The sequence below is a fragment of the Leucoraja erinacea genome, chromosome 44 (genome assembly GCF_028641065.1).
Source record: "Leucoraja erinacea ecotype New England chromosome 44, Leri_hhj_1, whole genome shotgun sequence".
In the NCBI taxonomy this organism is placed as follows: domain Eukaryota; kingdom Metazoa; phylum Chordata; class Chondrichthyes; order Rajiformes; family Rajidae; genus Leucoraja; species Leucoraja erinaceus.
The window spans coordinates 800001-814489 of record NC_073420.1 but is presented as its reverse complement, the minus strand read 5'-3'; the positions used below and the strand labels follow the sequence as shown (position 1 = coordinate 814489).

Genomic DNA, 14489 nt, shown 5'->3' with positions numbered 1-14489 from the left:
TTACTGCAGCATTTTGTGTCTCCCCTCTCCTCTCGGCTGGGGGCATTACCCCGGTCCACCCTCCCACCGGCCCTCGCTCCTCGCATCTGACGTCTCCAGCTCCCGGTTAGGCCGTCTGCCAATCGATCAGGTGGGTTCCTGATTGCTCCGACCGACGGGGTGGTGAATCTTTGGTATTGTCCTCGTAACCCCTGACACCCGTACTGATCAAGAATCTGTCTATCTCTGCCTTAGAAATATCCACTGACTTGGCCTCCACAGCCGTCTGTGGCAATGAATTCCACAGATTCATCACCAATCCTCCTCAGCTTCCTTCCTAAAGGAACGTCCATTTATTCTGCCTTAAAAAATCTCCAACAATAAAATGTGAGATGAGGAGATACTGTGTAAAGGTTGTCAGCATAAACGAGACATCGTGCCCGATATAAATGGCACACAACACAGACTTGGAAGAATGAGTATAGAAGCATAGAAAATAGGTGCAGGAAGAGGCCATACGCCTCTTCGAGCCAGCGCCGCCATTCAATATGATCATCCTAAATCGGTACACCATTCCTGCTTTCTCCCCATATCCCTTTGCTCGCTGCATTTCATCAAAAGTAAGTTAATAATGCCTTACTTTTGATGAAATTCAGCGAGCAAACGCGATAATTCCCGATATTTTGGATCTTTTAAATCTCCACGGCAAATGTCGGCTGTTCACTTCCGCTGTTTTTCCACCTTCAGTTCCCTCTTGTAATTACCTTACTTTCTATCTTTTTTTTTGCCTGAAAATTTAGGTCGCTGTGCTTCACGGTCACCCCGACTAGCACAGAAAATTTCAGCTCAAAAATCGGCCGTTTTCCATGTTTTTAACGGGTGGGAAAGTGCGTGTTTCCCCATTCACTAACATGTAACGATGTGACACATGTCCTCCAGTTAAAATTTTCGGTCACGTGAGGGGGGATCTACGCTCATTTGACATTTGGTGAAATCACCCTATTGACCTGCACTGCCTTCTGTGGCAGAGAATTCCCACAGATTCACAACTCTCTGGGTGAAAAGATCTGTATCTGTATGTGGCTTCATAGAGTCAACATCAACAGACGAGGAGGAAACACAAGTTTAACAAAAAAAGCCTATGACCTGTGAGATACATTTATTTATTTTTTTAAACTCGGAGCACAAGAAACAGGTAAAACCAGTTTCCAGCTTTGACTTAGTGAGCAAATGTTCTCATTTTTTAAACTCTGTTCCGATCCTTGCCCTCATCTGGAATACATCAGTTCCACGTCCGCTAATACTCATTCGTGATAGAAAACCAGGCGACTGTTTTGTGGTAAGTGGGGTCTCATCATGTTTCTATAGGATGAGGATGTTAAATTGAGTTGAAATCATGAAAAATGCAGATTGTGGACTCGAAGACGTTATCCTCGACGACGTTACCCTCAACCGTTTTGCTTCAGGGTTTGTGTGGACTGACTGGCCTGTTTTCTGTGGCCTGTCGGGGCTTGTTTACTGCTAACGCTTTACAAAAAAACTCGTCTTTCTGGCTGGCGTTGAGATCGGAACACGAGCTCTCCTCTGAACTTCAAGCAAGTTTTGCTGATCTGATTCCTCCTTTCGGGATACTCATAATTACTTCTAGTTTACAGCCCTCATTCAAACTTTCCGAATAGCAAAAGGCCACGGCAGAGTGGATGTGGACAGGATGTTTCCACTAGTGGGAGTTTCTTGGACTAGACGTCATAGCCATTAGAAAGGAGACAAGGAGAAATTTCTGTGGAATTCTTTGCCACAGAGGGCTGTGGAGGCCGTCAGTGGATATATATAAGGCAGAGATAGAAAGATAATTGATTAGTACGGGCGCCAGGGGTTATGGGGAGAAGGCAGGAGAATGGGGTTAGGAGGGAGAGATTGAATGGAAGAGTAGACTTGAATGGCTAAATGGCCTAATTCTATTTATATCACTTATGACTTTATGATCTTACGTGTGTGGGTGGGTGTATGTGTGTGGGTATATGCGTAAATGTTTGTGTGTAGATGTGTGTGTTTTTGGGTGTATGTATATCTGTGTGTGTGTGTGTGTGGGTATATATGTGTGCAGTGGAGGACTGGGTCTAAAAATATTGGTTGCCAGGAGACAAAGGGGGCCCACTTCATCAGGGGCCCACTTGATATAGGGGGCCCACTTCATCAGGAGCCCACTTGCCATCGAACAAGCTGTGTGTGTGTGGGTATGTGTGTGTGGGTGTGTGTGTGTGGGTGTGCGTGTGTGTGTGTGTGTGTGTGTGTGGGGGTATGTGTGTGTGTGTGTGTGTGTGTGTGTGGGTGTGTGTGTGTGTGTGTGTGGGTATATGTGTGTGTGTGTGTGTGTGTGTGTGTGTGTGTGGGTATGTGTGTGTGTGTGTGGGTGTGTGTGTGGGTATGTGTATGCAATGTGTGTGGGTATATGTGTGTGTGTGTGTGTGTATGTGGCTGTGTGTGTGTGTGTGGGTGTGTGTGTGTGTGTGTGTGGGTATATGTGTGTGTGTGGGTGTGTGTGTGTGTGTGTGTGTGTGTGTGTGTGTGGGTATGTGGCTGTGTGTGTGTGTGGGGGTATGTGTGTGTGTGTGGGTGGGTATGTGTGTGTGTGTGTGTGGGTATATATGTATGTGTGTGTATGTGTGTGTGTGTATATATGTATATATATATACACACAACTTTTTATTCTCGTTTATAGAAACATAGAAAATAGGTGCAGGAGTAGGCCATTCGGCCCTTCGAGCCTGCAACGCCATTCAATATGATCATAGAAACATAGAAATTAGGTGCAGGAGTAGGCCATGCGGCCCTTCAAGCCTGCACCGCCATTCAATATGATCATGGCTGATCATCCAACTCAGTATCCCATACCTGCCTTCTCTCCATACCCCCTGATCCCTTTAGCCACAAGGGCCACATCTAACTCCCTCTTAAATATAGCCAATGAACTGTGGCCTCAACTACCTTCTGCGGCAGAGAATTCCAGAGATTCACCACTCTGTGTGTGAAAAAGGTTTTCCTCATCTCGGTCCTAAAAGATTTCCCCCTTATCCTTAAACTGTGTGTGGCCCCTTGTTCTGGACTTCCCCAACATCGGGAACAATCTCCCTGCATCTAGCCTGTCCAACCCCTTAATTGTTTGCTATTATATTCCAGGACAAGGGGTCACAGCTTAAGGATAAAGGGGAAATCCTTTAAAACCGAGATGAGAAGAACTTTTTTCACGCAGAGAGTGGTGAATCTCTGGAACTCTCTGCCACAGAGGGTAGTTGAGGCCACAGTTCATTGGCTATATTTAAGAGGGAGTTAGATGTGGCCCTTGTGGCTAAGGGGATCAGGGGGTATGGAGAGAAGGCAGGTACGGGATACTGAGTTGGATGATCAGCCATGATCATATTGAATGGCGGTGCAGGCTCGAAGGGCCGAATGGCCTCTACTCCTGCACCTAATTTCTATGTTTCTATGTTTCTATGTTCTGGACTTCCCCAACATCGGGAACAATCTTCCTGCATCTAGCCTGTCCAACCCCTTAATTGTTTGCTATTATATTGTTTGCAGGGTACCGTGTGTGCATATTCTGTTGTGCTGTTGTAAGTAAGAATTTAATTTGTAGGAATAGTTGTTATCTGGGACATAGGACAGTAAGACACTCTCTTGACCAAAGATCTTTGCTCTTGACCTTTGACTCTGAGCCCTTAACCCCCCCCCCCCCCCCCCCCCCCCCCCCCTCCCTTCCCCCTCTCCTGGGCCCTTTAGGGCGGTTGCCATGGCAACGAGGCAGGGCCCGGCCGGCCGAGCGGGCGGACAGCGTGCGTCATGACGCACAATCTCCGCCCTCCACCCGGCGCGGTGACGTCACCCAATCAGTGCCCGCCGCGGAGAGTGAAGGCGATACTGCAATAAAACAAAAAAACAAACCAAAAACCCCATCTAATCTCGCCCAAACGCTTCACAAACCCCCCGAAGGAAACGCAATCCATATACTCGGTAAGTTGCAAAAAAAAAAGTAATTGATGATTTTGATTTGATGAGTTGATTTGATGATTTGCAAATTACTGTTTTTTTTTTGTTTTTGTTGTTTATCTAAGTCATTGAGCTCCACTTTGGGTCTCTTGTGAACGGGCTGTTTGGAAAGTTTAACTTGCATGGGGGAAAAATGTTGGCATCGAGTCGGAAAATCCTTTTTCCTTATAAAAAACAAAATATGTTTTCCCACTCCCTGCACCAACCGAACTTGCTGGCCGGCCGGCGGAATCCCGCCTCCCCTCGGCGGTGATTGGCTGGCGGGCCGAGGGGCCGCCGCCTGATTGGCGGAGAGCGCTGTCTGTCTGTCCGGCTGCCGGCGGCTGACGTCACGGCCATGTGTGTGTGTGTGTGTGTGGAGCCCGGGAGGGGGTTTGGTTGCGCGGTGCGCTGTCAACCACACGTGACCAGGGATCCTCTCTCCACAGATGCTGCCCATCCCGCTGTTACTCACTCCAGCATTTCATGTCTATCTCCGACTTAAACCGGCATCTGCGGTTCTTTCCCGCACCCCACAGCACGCACGCTCGTCTCCTTTCCAAAAAGCATAGAAAATAGGTGCAGGAGTAGAGGCCATTCGGCCCCTCGAGCCTGCACCGCCATTCAATATGATCGCGGCTGATCATCCACAATCAGTACCCCGTATTATCTAAACGGTGGCCGATTGGGAAAGGGGGAGCTGCAGCGAGACCTGGGTGTCATGGTACACCAGTCATTGAAGGTAGGCATGCAGGTGCAGCAGGCAGTAAAGAAAGCGAATGGCATGTTGGCTTTCATAGCAAGAGGATTTGAGTATAGGAGCAAGGAGGTTCTACTGCAGTTGTATAGGGTCTTGGTGAGACCACACCTGGAGTATTGCGTGCAGTTTTGGTCTCCAAATCTGAGGAAGGACATTATTGCCATAGAGGGAGTGCAGAGAAGGTTCACCAGACTGATTCCTGGGATGTCAGGACTGTCTTATGAAGAAAGACTGGATAGACTTGGTTTATACTCTCTAGAATTTAGAAGATTGAGAGGGGATCTTATAGAAACTTACAAAATTCTTAAGGGGTTGGACAGGCTAGATGCAGGAAGATTGTTCCCGATGTTAGGGAAGTCCAGGACAAGGGGTCACAGCTTAAGGATAAGGGGGAAATCCTTTAAAACCGAGATGAGAAGAACTTTTTTCACACAGAGAGTGGTGAATCTCTGGAACTCTCTGCCACAGAGAGTAGTTGAGGCCAGTTCATTGGCTATATTTAAGAGGGAGTTAGATGTGGCCCTTGTGGCTAAGGGGATCAGAGGGTATGGAGAGAAGGCAGGGACGGGATACTGAGTTGGATGATCAGCCATGATCATATTGAATGGCGGTGCAGGCTCGAAGGGCCGAATGGCCTACTCCTGCACCTAATTTCTATGTTTCTATCCCTTGATTCCGTCAGCCCCCAGAGTTCTATCCAACTCTCTCTTAAATCCATCCAGTGATTTGGCCTCAACTGCCCTCTGTGGCAGGGAATTCCACAAATTCACACAACTCTCTGGGTGAAATAGTTTTTCCTCATCTCAGTCCTAAATGGCCTATCCCTTATTCTTAAACTGTGACCCCATAGTTCTGGACTCCCCCCAACATCAGGAACATTTTTCCTGCATCTACCTTATCCAATCCTCTAAGAATTTTATACGTTTCTGGAGGATACCCTCTCATCCTTCTAAGTTCCAGCGAATACAAGCCCAGTCGACCCATTCTTTCATCATATGTCAGTCCCACCATCCCAGGAATTAACCTGGTGAACCTACGCTGCACTCCCTCAATAGCAATAATGTCCTTCCATAAATTAGGAGACCAAAATTGCACACAATACTCCAGGTGCGGTCTCACCAGGGACTGGAGAAACTCAGTGGGACAGGCAGCATCTCTGGAAAAAGTGGATCGGTGATGTTTCGGGTTGAGACCCTTCTTTCGACTCCGACGTAGACTCAGAATGAAGGAGGGTCCTGACCCGAAGGGCCTGTTTCCGCGCTGTATCATTAAACTAAGCTTGCTAATATTTTGGTCTCTTTCAGGTCTCATTGTCGATGCTGCCTCCCTGCTGTCATGAGTTGGGCGTTGGAAGAATGGAAATCGGAATTATCCAGCCGGGCCGTGCAGAAAATAGCAGAGTACGAGAGCCATGTGGAGAAGCTAAAGAAGGAACGGCAGCAGAAGCAGATTCAGTTGGATAGTTTAGAGGTTGCGTTCCAAAAACAAAATCAAAAGGTGACTCACGCCCGCCCTTACTCTCAACTTTTCCCATCCATCTGCCAGATGGCTGGTTGTGTGTAAAATCATGAGAGGAATAGATCGGGTAGATTGCACAGTCTCTTGCCCAGAGTAGGGGAATCGAGGAGAAGAGAACATAGGGTTCTATTGCTAGGACTAGAGGGTCTGAGCTGTAAGGAAAGGGTTGAGCAGGCTGCGACTCCATTCCTTGGAGCGCAAGAGGATGAGGGGGTGATCGTACAGAGGTGTATAAAAACATGAGAGGAATAGATCGGGTAGATGCACAGAGTCTCTTGCCCAGAGTAAGGGTATTGAGGACCAGAGGACTTGGGTTTAAGGTGAAGGGGAAAAGATTCAATAGGAATCCGATGGGTCACCTTTACACACAAAGGGTGGTCGGTGTATGGAACGAACTGCCGGAGGAGGTAGTTCAGGCTGGGACTGTCCCGGAGGTCAGAGAGGTAGATGGATAGGACAGGTTTGGATGGATATGGACCAAGCGCGGGCAGGTGGGACTAGTGTAGATGGGACATGTTGGCCGGTGTGGGCAAGTTGGGCCGAAGGCGGCACGGTGGCGTTGCTGCCTCACAGCGTCAGAGACGGGTTCGATCCTGACCACGGGTGCTGTCTGTACGGTCTTTGTTCATTCTCCATGTGGCCTACATGAGTTTTCTCCGAGATCTTCGGTTTCCTCCCACGCTCCAAAGACGCACAGGTTGGTCGGTTAATTGGCTGGGTATCAATGTAAAATTGGCCCTGGTGTGTGTAGGATAGTGTTAATGTGCGGGGATCGCTGGTCGGTGTGGACTCGGTGGGCCGAAGGGCTCGTTTCAGCGCTGTGTGTCTAAACTAAACTAATGTGACAAAAACACTTGAGGTTTAACGCAATCACATCTCTTAGGAACGCAACAACTGGCCTCATGGCGGGACGGTAGTTTAGTTTAGAGATTCAACGCAGAAACAGGCCCTTAGGCCCACCGAGTCCGCGCCAACCAGCGGTCCCTGTTACACTAGCACACACCACACACTAGGGGCAATTAACAATTTTTACTGAAGCCAATTAGCCTACAAACCTGTAAGTCTTTGGAGTGTGGGAGGAAACCGGAGCACCCGGGGAAAACCCATGGGGAAAACGTGCAAACTCCGTACAGACAAGCACCCGTGGTCAGGATCGAACCTCTGTTCAAAGAGCAGTTGACATTTACAAGGCATTCTATTCTCTTGACATCTGTACAATGATGTGTGTATTTAACATAGGCAATAGGTGCAGGAGTAGGCCATTCGGCCCTTGGAGCCAGCACCGCCATTCAATATGATCATGGCTGATCATCCCCAATCAGTACCCTGTTCCTGCCTTCTCTTTGGAAGGGAGATGAGTTTTCTCCCAGAGACTTGTGAATCTGTAGAATTCTCTGCCTCAGAAGGCAATGGAGGCCAATTCTCTGGATGCTTTCACGAGAGAGTTAGATAGGGCTCTTAAAGACAGCAGAGTCAAGGGTTATGGGGAGAAGGCTGGAACTGGGTACTGATTGTGGATGATCAGCCATGATCACATTGAATGGTGGTGCTGGCTCGAAGGGCCGAATGGCCCAATCCTGCACCTATTGTCTATTCTCAGTCCACTTTGTGCCTGACTTTTCGTCGATGTCTTTAAGCTCGAAGGTGAGAGGAACGAAAACTCGTCCTTGAAGAGAGAGGCGCAGAACCTGACAGAGGCCTGCGGGAAGCTAGAGAAGGCGCAGCGGAGGCTCAGCCACGAGATTCAGGTGAAGGAGGCCCTGGTGTGCAGCCTGGAGGGCCAGCTGCTGGCAGCTAGGAACCAGAACGACAAACAGGAGCAAGAGATCAAAAGGTAATCGTTGAGACATTTTAATTTAGAGACACACACACGATCCCCGGCAGCGGTAGAGTTGCTGCCTCGCAGCGCCAGTGACCCGGGTCCGATCCCGACTATTGGTGCTGCCTGCGCGGAGTTTGCACGTCCTCCACGTGACCTTCCCCACACTCCAATGACCTGCAGGTTTGGAAGTTTCTTCTTCTTCTTGCGAATGAAACATAAACCAAAGGAATAGTTGGATCTCAAGCCGGGTGTTGAGCAGCCAGGTTGTTGTCTCTGTTGGTGTCAATGTCTGCCAGGCCCTGACACAGCTCCATGTGGTGAGTGGTAGAGCGGGCACCCAGAGATGACAAGGTTGGCTGTCTGCTGTTCTGCTCCACATTCACAGGCTGGGCGCTGGCGGAGGGAGCCCCCATCTCCACACGCTGGCGTTGAAACGCCCAACTTCAGTACCAAGTCTGTTATGCTTCACCCATGCTGCTCTGAGGAGGTCAAACATAGAAACATAGAAACATAGAAATTAGGTGCAGGAGTAGGCCATTCGGCCATTCGAGCCTGCACCGCCATTCAATATGATCATGGCTGATCATCCAACTCAGTATCCCGTACCTGCCTTCTCTCCATACCCCCTGATCCCCTTAGCCACAAGGGCCACATCTAACTCCCTCTTAAATATAGCCAATGAACTGGCCGCAACTACCCTCTGTGGCAGAGAGTTCCAGAGATTCACCACTCTCTGTGTGAAAAAAGTTCTTCTCATCTCGGTTTTAAAGGATTTCCCCCATATCCTTAAGCTGTGACCCCTTGTCCTGGACTTCCCCAACATCGGGAACAATCTTCCTGCATCTAGCCTGTCCAACCCCTTAAGAATTTTGTAAGTTTCTATAAGATCCCCTCTCAATCTCCTAAATTCTAGAGAGTATAAACCAAGTCTATCCAGTCTTTCTTCATAAGACAGTCCTGACATCCCAGGAATCAGAAACAGAAATCCACGGAACATGGACAGCTTTTATCTGGTGAAGAGATGTAGCTGTGTAATGGAGATTTCATAGCAAGAGGATTTGAGTATAGGAGCAGGGAGGTTCTACTGCAGTTGTACAGGGTCTTGGTGAGACCACACCTGGAGTATTGTGTACAGTTTTGGTCTCCTAATCTGAGGAAAGACATTCATGCCATAGAGAGAGTACAGAGAAGGTTCACCAGACTGATTCCTGGGATGTCAGGACTTTCATATGAAGAAAGGCTGGATAGACTCGGCTTGTACTCGCTAGAATTTAGAAGATTGAGGGGGGATCTTATAGAAACTTACAACATTCTTAAGGGGTTGGACAGGCTAGATGCAGGAAGATTGTTCCCGATGTTGGGGAAGTCCAGAACAAGGGGTCACAGTTTAAGGATAAGGGGAAAAATCTTTTAGGACCGAGATGAGAAAACCATTTTTCACACAGAGAGTGGTGAATCTCTGGAATTCTCTGCCGCAGAAGGTAGTTGAGGCCACAGTTCATTGGCTATATTTAAGAGGGAGTTGGATGTGGCCCTTGTGGTTAAAGGGATCAGAGGGTATGGAGCGAAGGCAGGGATGGGATACTGAGTTGGATGATCAGCCATGATCATATTGAATGGCGGTGCAGGCTTGAAGGGCCGAATGGCCTACTCCTGCACCTAATTTCTATGTTTCTATGATCATATTGAATGGCGGTACAGGCTCGAAGGGCCGAATGGCCTCTACTCCTGCACCTATTGTCTATGTTTCTATGAGGTTGCCTTCCACTCCTGTGACCAGTTGGTGGTTATCCAGTGTGCTTTTGAAAGTTAATCGGCTTGGTAAAAATGCTAAATTGTGAGTAGGATAGTGTTAGTGTCCGGGTATCGCTGGTCGGCATGGACTCGATGGGCCGAAGAGCCTGTTTCCGTGCTGCGTCTCTAAACTAATCTAAATTAGCAACATCCAACACACAGCATTTTGTGTCTCTTCACCTTTCTTTATCTGGAGTCCAGAACCAGGGGCCACAGTCGAAAAATAAAGGGGAGGCCATTTGAAATTGAGATGAGAAAAAAACTTTTTCACCCAGAGAGTTGTGGAATTCTCTGCCACAGAAGGCAGTGGAGACCAATTCACTGGATGAATTTAAAAGAGTTAGATAGAGCTTTAGGTGCTAGCGGAATCTAGGGATATGGGGAGAAGGCAGGCAAGGGTTACTGATTGTGGATGATCAGCCATTATTATCTAAACGGTGGCCGATTGGGAAAGGGGGAGATGCAGCGAGACCTGGGTGTCATGGTACACCTATGTTGGCTTTCATAGCAAGAGGATTTGAGTATAGGAGCAGGGAGGTTCTACTGCAGTTGTACAGGGTCTTGGTGAGACCACACCTGGAGTATTGCGTGCAGTTTTGGTCTCCAAATCTGAGGAAGGACATTATTGCCATAGAGGGAGTGCAGAGAAGGTTCACCAGACTGATTCCTGGGATGGCAGGACTTTCATATGAAGAAAGACTAGATAGACTCGGCTTGTACTCGCTAGAATTTTAGAAGATTGAGGGGGGATCTTATATAAACTTACAAAATTCTTAAGGGGTTGGACAGGCTAGATGCAGGACGATTGTTCCCGATGTTGGGGAAGTCCAGAACAAGGGGCCACACACACAGTTTAAGGATAAGGGGGAAATCTTTTAGGACCGAGATGAGGAAAACCTTTTTTCACACAGAGAGTGGTGAATCTGTGGAATTCTCTGCCACAGAAGGTAGTTGAGGCCACACAGTTCATTGGCTATATTTAACAGGGAGTTAGATGTGGCCCTTGTGGCTAAAGGGATCAGGGGGTATGGAGAGAAGGCAGGGACAGGATACTGAGTTGGATGATCAGCCATGATCATATTGAATGGCGGTGCAGGCTTGAAGGGCCGAATGGCCTCTACTCCTGCACCTAATTTCTATGTTTCTATGATCACAATGAATGGCGATGGTGACACGAAGGGCCGAATGGCCTCCTCCTGCACCTATTTTCTATGTTTCTATTGCATGTCACCTATTGTATGAGTCGGAGAGGGTCTGTGCAGTCAGTGTTACTGGAGTTATACCCAAATCGCAGGTTTAGTTTTGTAATACAGCGTGAAAACAGGCCCTTCGGCCCACCGAGTCTGTGCCGACCAGCGATCCCCGCACACTTGACACTATCCCACACGCACTAGGGATAATTTTACACAAGCACCAAGCCGATTAACGTTTAAACCTGTACGACTTTGGAGTGTGTGGGAGGAGACTGAGGATCTCGGGAGAACACCTACACAGGTCAAGGGGGAGAACGTGCGAACTCCGTACAGACAGCACCCGTAGTGTGGATCCAACCCGGGTCCCTGCCGCTGTGAGGCAGCGACTCTACAGCTGCACCACCTTGCCGCCCCATGACGATGCCAGGCCTGTTAAGTTAGCAAATGTTTTGCTGTCCGTCACCTGGCCTCTCTTTGAGTATAGAAGTTGGGATGTAATGTTAAAATTGTACAAGGCATTGGTGAGGCCAATTCTGGAGAATGGTGTACAATTCTTGGTCGCCAAATTATAGGAAGGATGTCAACAAAATAGACAGAGTACAGAGGGAGATTTACTAGAATGTTGCCTGGGTTTTAGCAAATCAGTTACAGAGAAAGGTTGAAAAACTTAGGGCCTTATTCTTCGGAGCACAGAAGGTTAAGGGCGGACTTGATAGAGGTTTTTAAAATGATGAGAGGGATAGACAGAGTTGACGTGGAAAAGCTTTTCCCACTGAGAGTAGGGAAGATTCAAACAAGGGGACATGACTTGAGAATTAAGGGACTGATGTTTAGGGGTAACATGAGGGGGAACTTCTTTACTCAGAGAGTGGTAGCGGTGTGGAATGAGCTTCCAGTGGAAGTGGTGGAGGCAGGTTCGTTTTTATCATTTAAAAATAAATTGGATAGTTATATGGGCGTGAGGGGGATGTGGGGTTAAGGTGTGAGGGCAGGTATATGGGTCTAGGGGAGGGTATGTGTTCGGCACGGACTAGTTGGGTCGAGATGGCCTGTTTCCGTGTTGTAATTGTTATATGGTTCCTGCGGAGTTTGTTTCCAACAGCGCTGAGTGAAAAGTGGTTTATCACCATTGAGATGTTCCTTCACCTCGATCTTCATTCTTTTTCCACCCTGGTCTGGTCAAGGGCACTGCTTCTTGGGCCAGAAGGTCATAAGTGATAGGAGCAGAGAATTAGGCCATTCGGCCCATCGAGCCCACTCCGCCATTCAATCACGGCTGATCTATCTCTGGCTCCCAACCCCATTCTCCTGCCTTCTCCCCCCCACACAACCCCCTGACCCCCGTACTAATGAAGAATCTGTCTATCTCCGCTTTGAAAATATTCGCCGACTTGGCCTCCACAGCCGTCTGCAGCAAAGAATTCCACGGATTCGCCACCGAAAGGTGTTTCGTTCTCTCTGTGCCGTAAACTCTCGTTACCTCAAACTCTTGCTTAAGGGCCTGTCCCACATGGCCTTTTTTTTTTCGGTGACTGATTGATGTATCAGGTCAACGAAAAATCTGCGATGTGGTGATGTATGACGCGGAGGCGACTTGGCGTGAAGACGTTTCCGAGCGTCGCGACATTTCTCCGCCACCGGGTTTTGAAATGTTCAAAAAAAATTTGGCGACACTGATATGACGTCGGCAGTCGTCGAAGAAATCGCCAAGTGGGACATGCCCTTGACTCTAAGCTGGTTCTGCAAAACCCATCAGACTCTTTGCCTTCCTCTGCTTCTCTCGTTTCTCCACTCTACTCATTCCAAGCTTGACGGTGAAGGCCTTTGCCTGTTCGGCCTAGCTCTCTCTGGACAAAAAAAAATCATTAAAAAAAAAAAAGTGATTCAAAGTAAAACGCTGGAATGATTTCAGGCTGGTGGCCGAGCTTGAACGAAGTCAAAGGGCCTCGACAACAACATCAGAATATCATCTCCTCCCTTCCTCGACTAAGAGTCACCCGGAGCTCAGCAGGGCACGCCAGGGTAAGTTTAATCACTGAAGGCCGGAAATTTAGTTTTCCCTTCATTTTGAGAATTAAATTAATTTTCAGACGTAAACTTGCAAAGGGGCGGCACGGTGGCGCAGTGGTGGAGTTTCTCCCTTGCAGCGCTTGCAGTGTCAGAGACCCCGGTCCGATCCCGACGACGGGTGCTGTCTATGCGGAGTTTGCACGTTCTCCCCGTGACCTGCGTGGGTTTTCTCTGGGTGCTCCGGTTTCCTCCCACACTCCAAAGACGTGCAAATTTGTAGGTTAATTGGCTTGGGTTTGTATACTTGGTATACGTACTAAATTGTCCCGAGTGAGTATAGAGTAGTGTTACTGTGCGGGGATTGCTGGTCGGCGGAGAAAGGCCTGTTTCTGCGCTGTTGCTAAACTAAACTAATGTTACATGGTGCAGGCATCTCGCCATTTAGTTTACTTTAGAGATACAGCGCGGAAACAGACCCTTTCGGCCCACCGAGGCCGCACCGACCAGCGATCCCCGCACATTAACACCAGCCAACACACACACTCCGGACAATTTACACTTGCGCCAAGCCAATTAACCTACAAACCTGTACGTCTTTGGAGTATGGGAGGAAACCGGAGCACCCAGAGAAAACCCACGCAGGTCACGGGGAGAACGTACAAACTCCGTTCAGACAGCGCCCGTAGTCGGGATCGAACCCGGGTCTCGGGCGCTGTGAGGCAGCAACTCTACCGCTGCGCCACCGTGTGCTGCCACCGGCATTTTGATTGTTGTCACGTTTAGTCAAGTCAAGTTTATTTGTCACATACACATACGAGATGTGCAGTGAAATGAAAGTGGCAATGCTCGCGGAACAACAAAACAACCAAACAAATTATAAACACAATCATAACACACATATTATTTTACATAATAAATAATAGAAGGAAAAACGTTCTGTACAGTTAGTCCCTGGTGAGAAAGGCGTTTACAGTCCGAATTGCCTCTGGGAAGAAACTCCTTCTCAACCTCTCCGTTTTCACTGCATGGCAACGGAGGCGTTTGCCTGACCGTAGCGGCTGGAACAGTCCGTTGCAGGGGTGGAAGAGGTCTCTCATGATTTTGTTTGCTCTGGAGTTGCACCTCCTGTTGTATAGTTCCTGCAGGGGGGTGAGTGAAGTTCCCATAGTGCGTTCGGCCGAACGCACTACTCTCTGCAGAGCCTTCTTGTCCTTGGCAGAGCAATTCCCGAACCAGATGGTAATGTTCCCGGACAAGATGCTTTCCACCGCCGCTGCGTAGAAGCACTGGAGGATCCTCGGAGACACTCTGAATTTCCTCAATTGTATTACCGAGGTACAGTGAAAAGCCTTTGTGATACATAGAGTGATACAGCGTGGAAACAGGC

The 14489-nt window shown here is 48.4% G+C and overlaps 1 protein-coding gene across 2 annotated transcripts in view; it reads left to right on the top strand.

The window, feature by feature from the left end:
- The first annotated feature begins 1000 nt into the window (after positions 1-1000).
- The window catches only part of LOC129714963 (centromere protein F-like), a 22974-nt gene continuing 9485 nt past the window's right edge, over positions 1001-14489 (top strand). The window contains exons 1-5 of one of the 2 annotated variants that reach the window (XM_055664751.1): positions 1002-1318; positions 3760-3990; positions 6070-6262; positions 7921-8117; positions 13005-13114. In XM_055664751.1, coding sequence (XP_055520726.1) covers positions 6101-6262; positions 7921-8117; positions 13005-13114 — 469 coding nt within the window. In that variant the 5' untranslated portion in view covers positions 1002-1318; positions 3760-3990; positions 6070-6100. Of the gene's footprint in view, positions 1319-3759; positions 3991-6069; positions 6263-7920; positions 8118-13004; positions 13115-14489 lie in introns of both variants that reach the window. The other variant, XM_055664752.1, reaches the window with a different exon arrangement.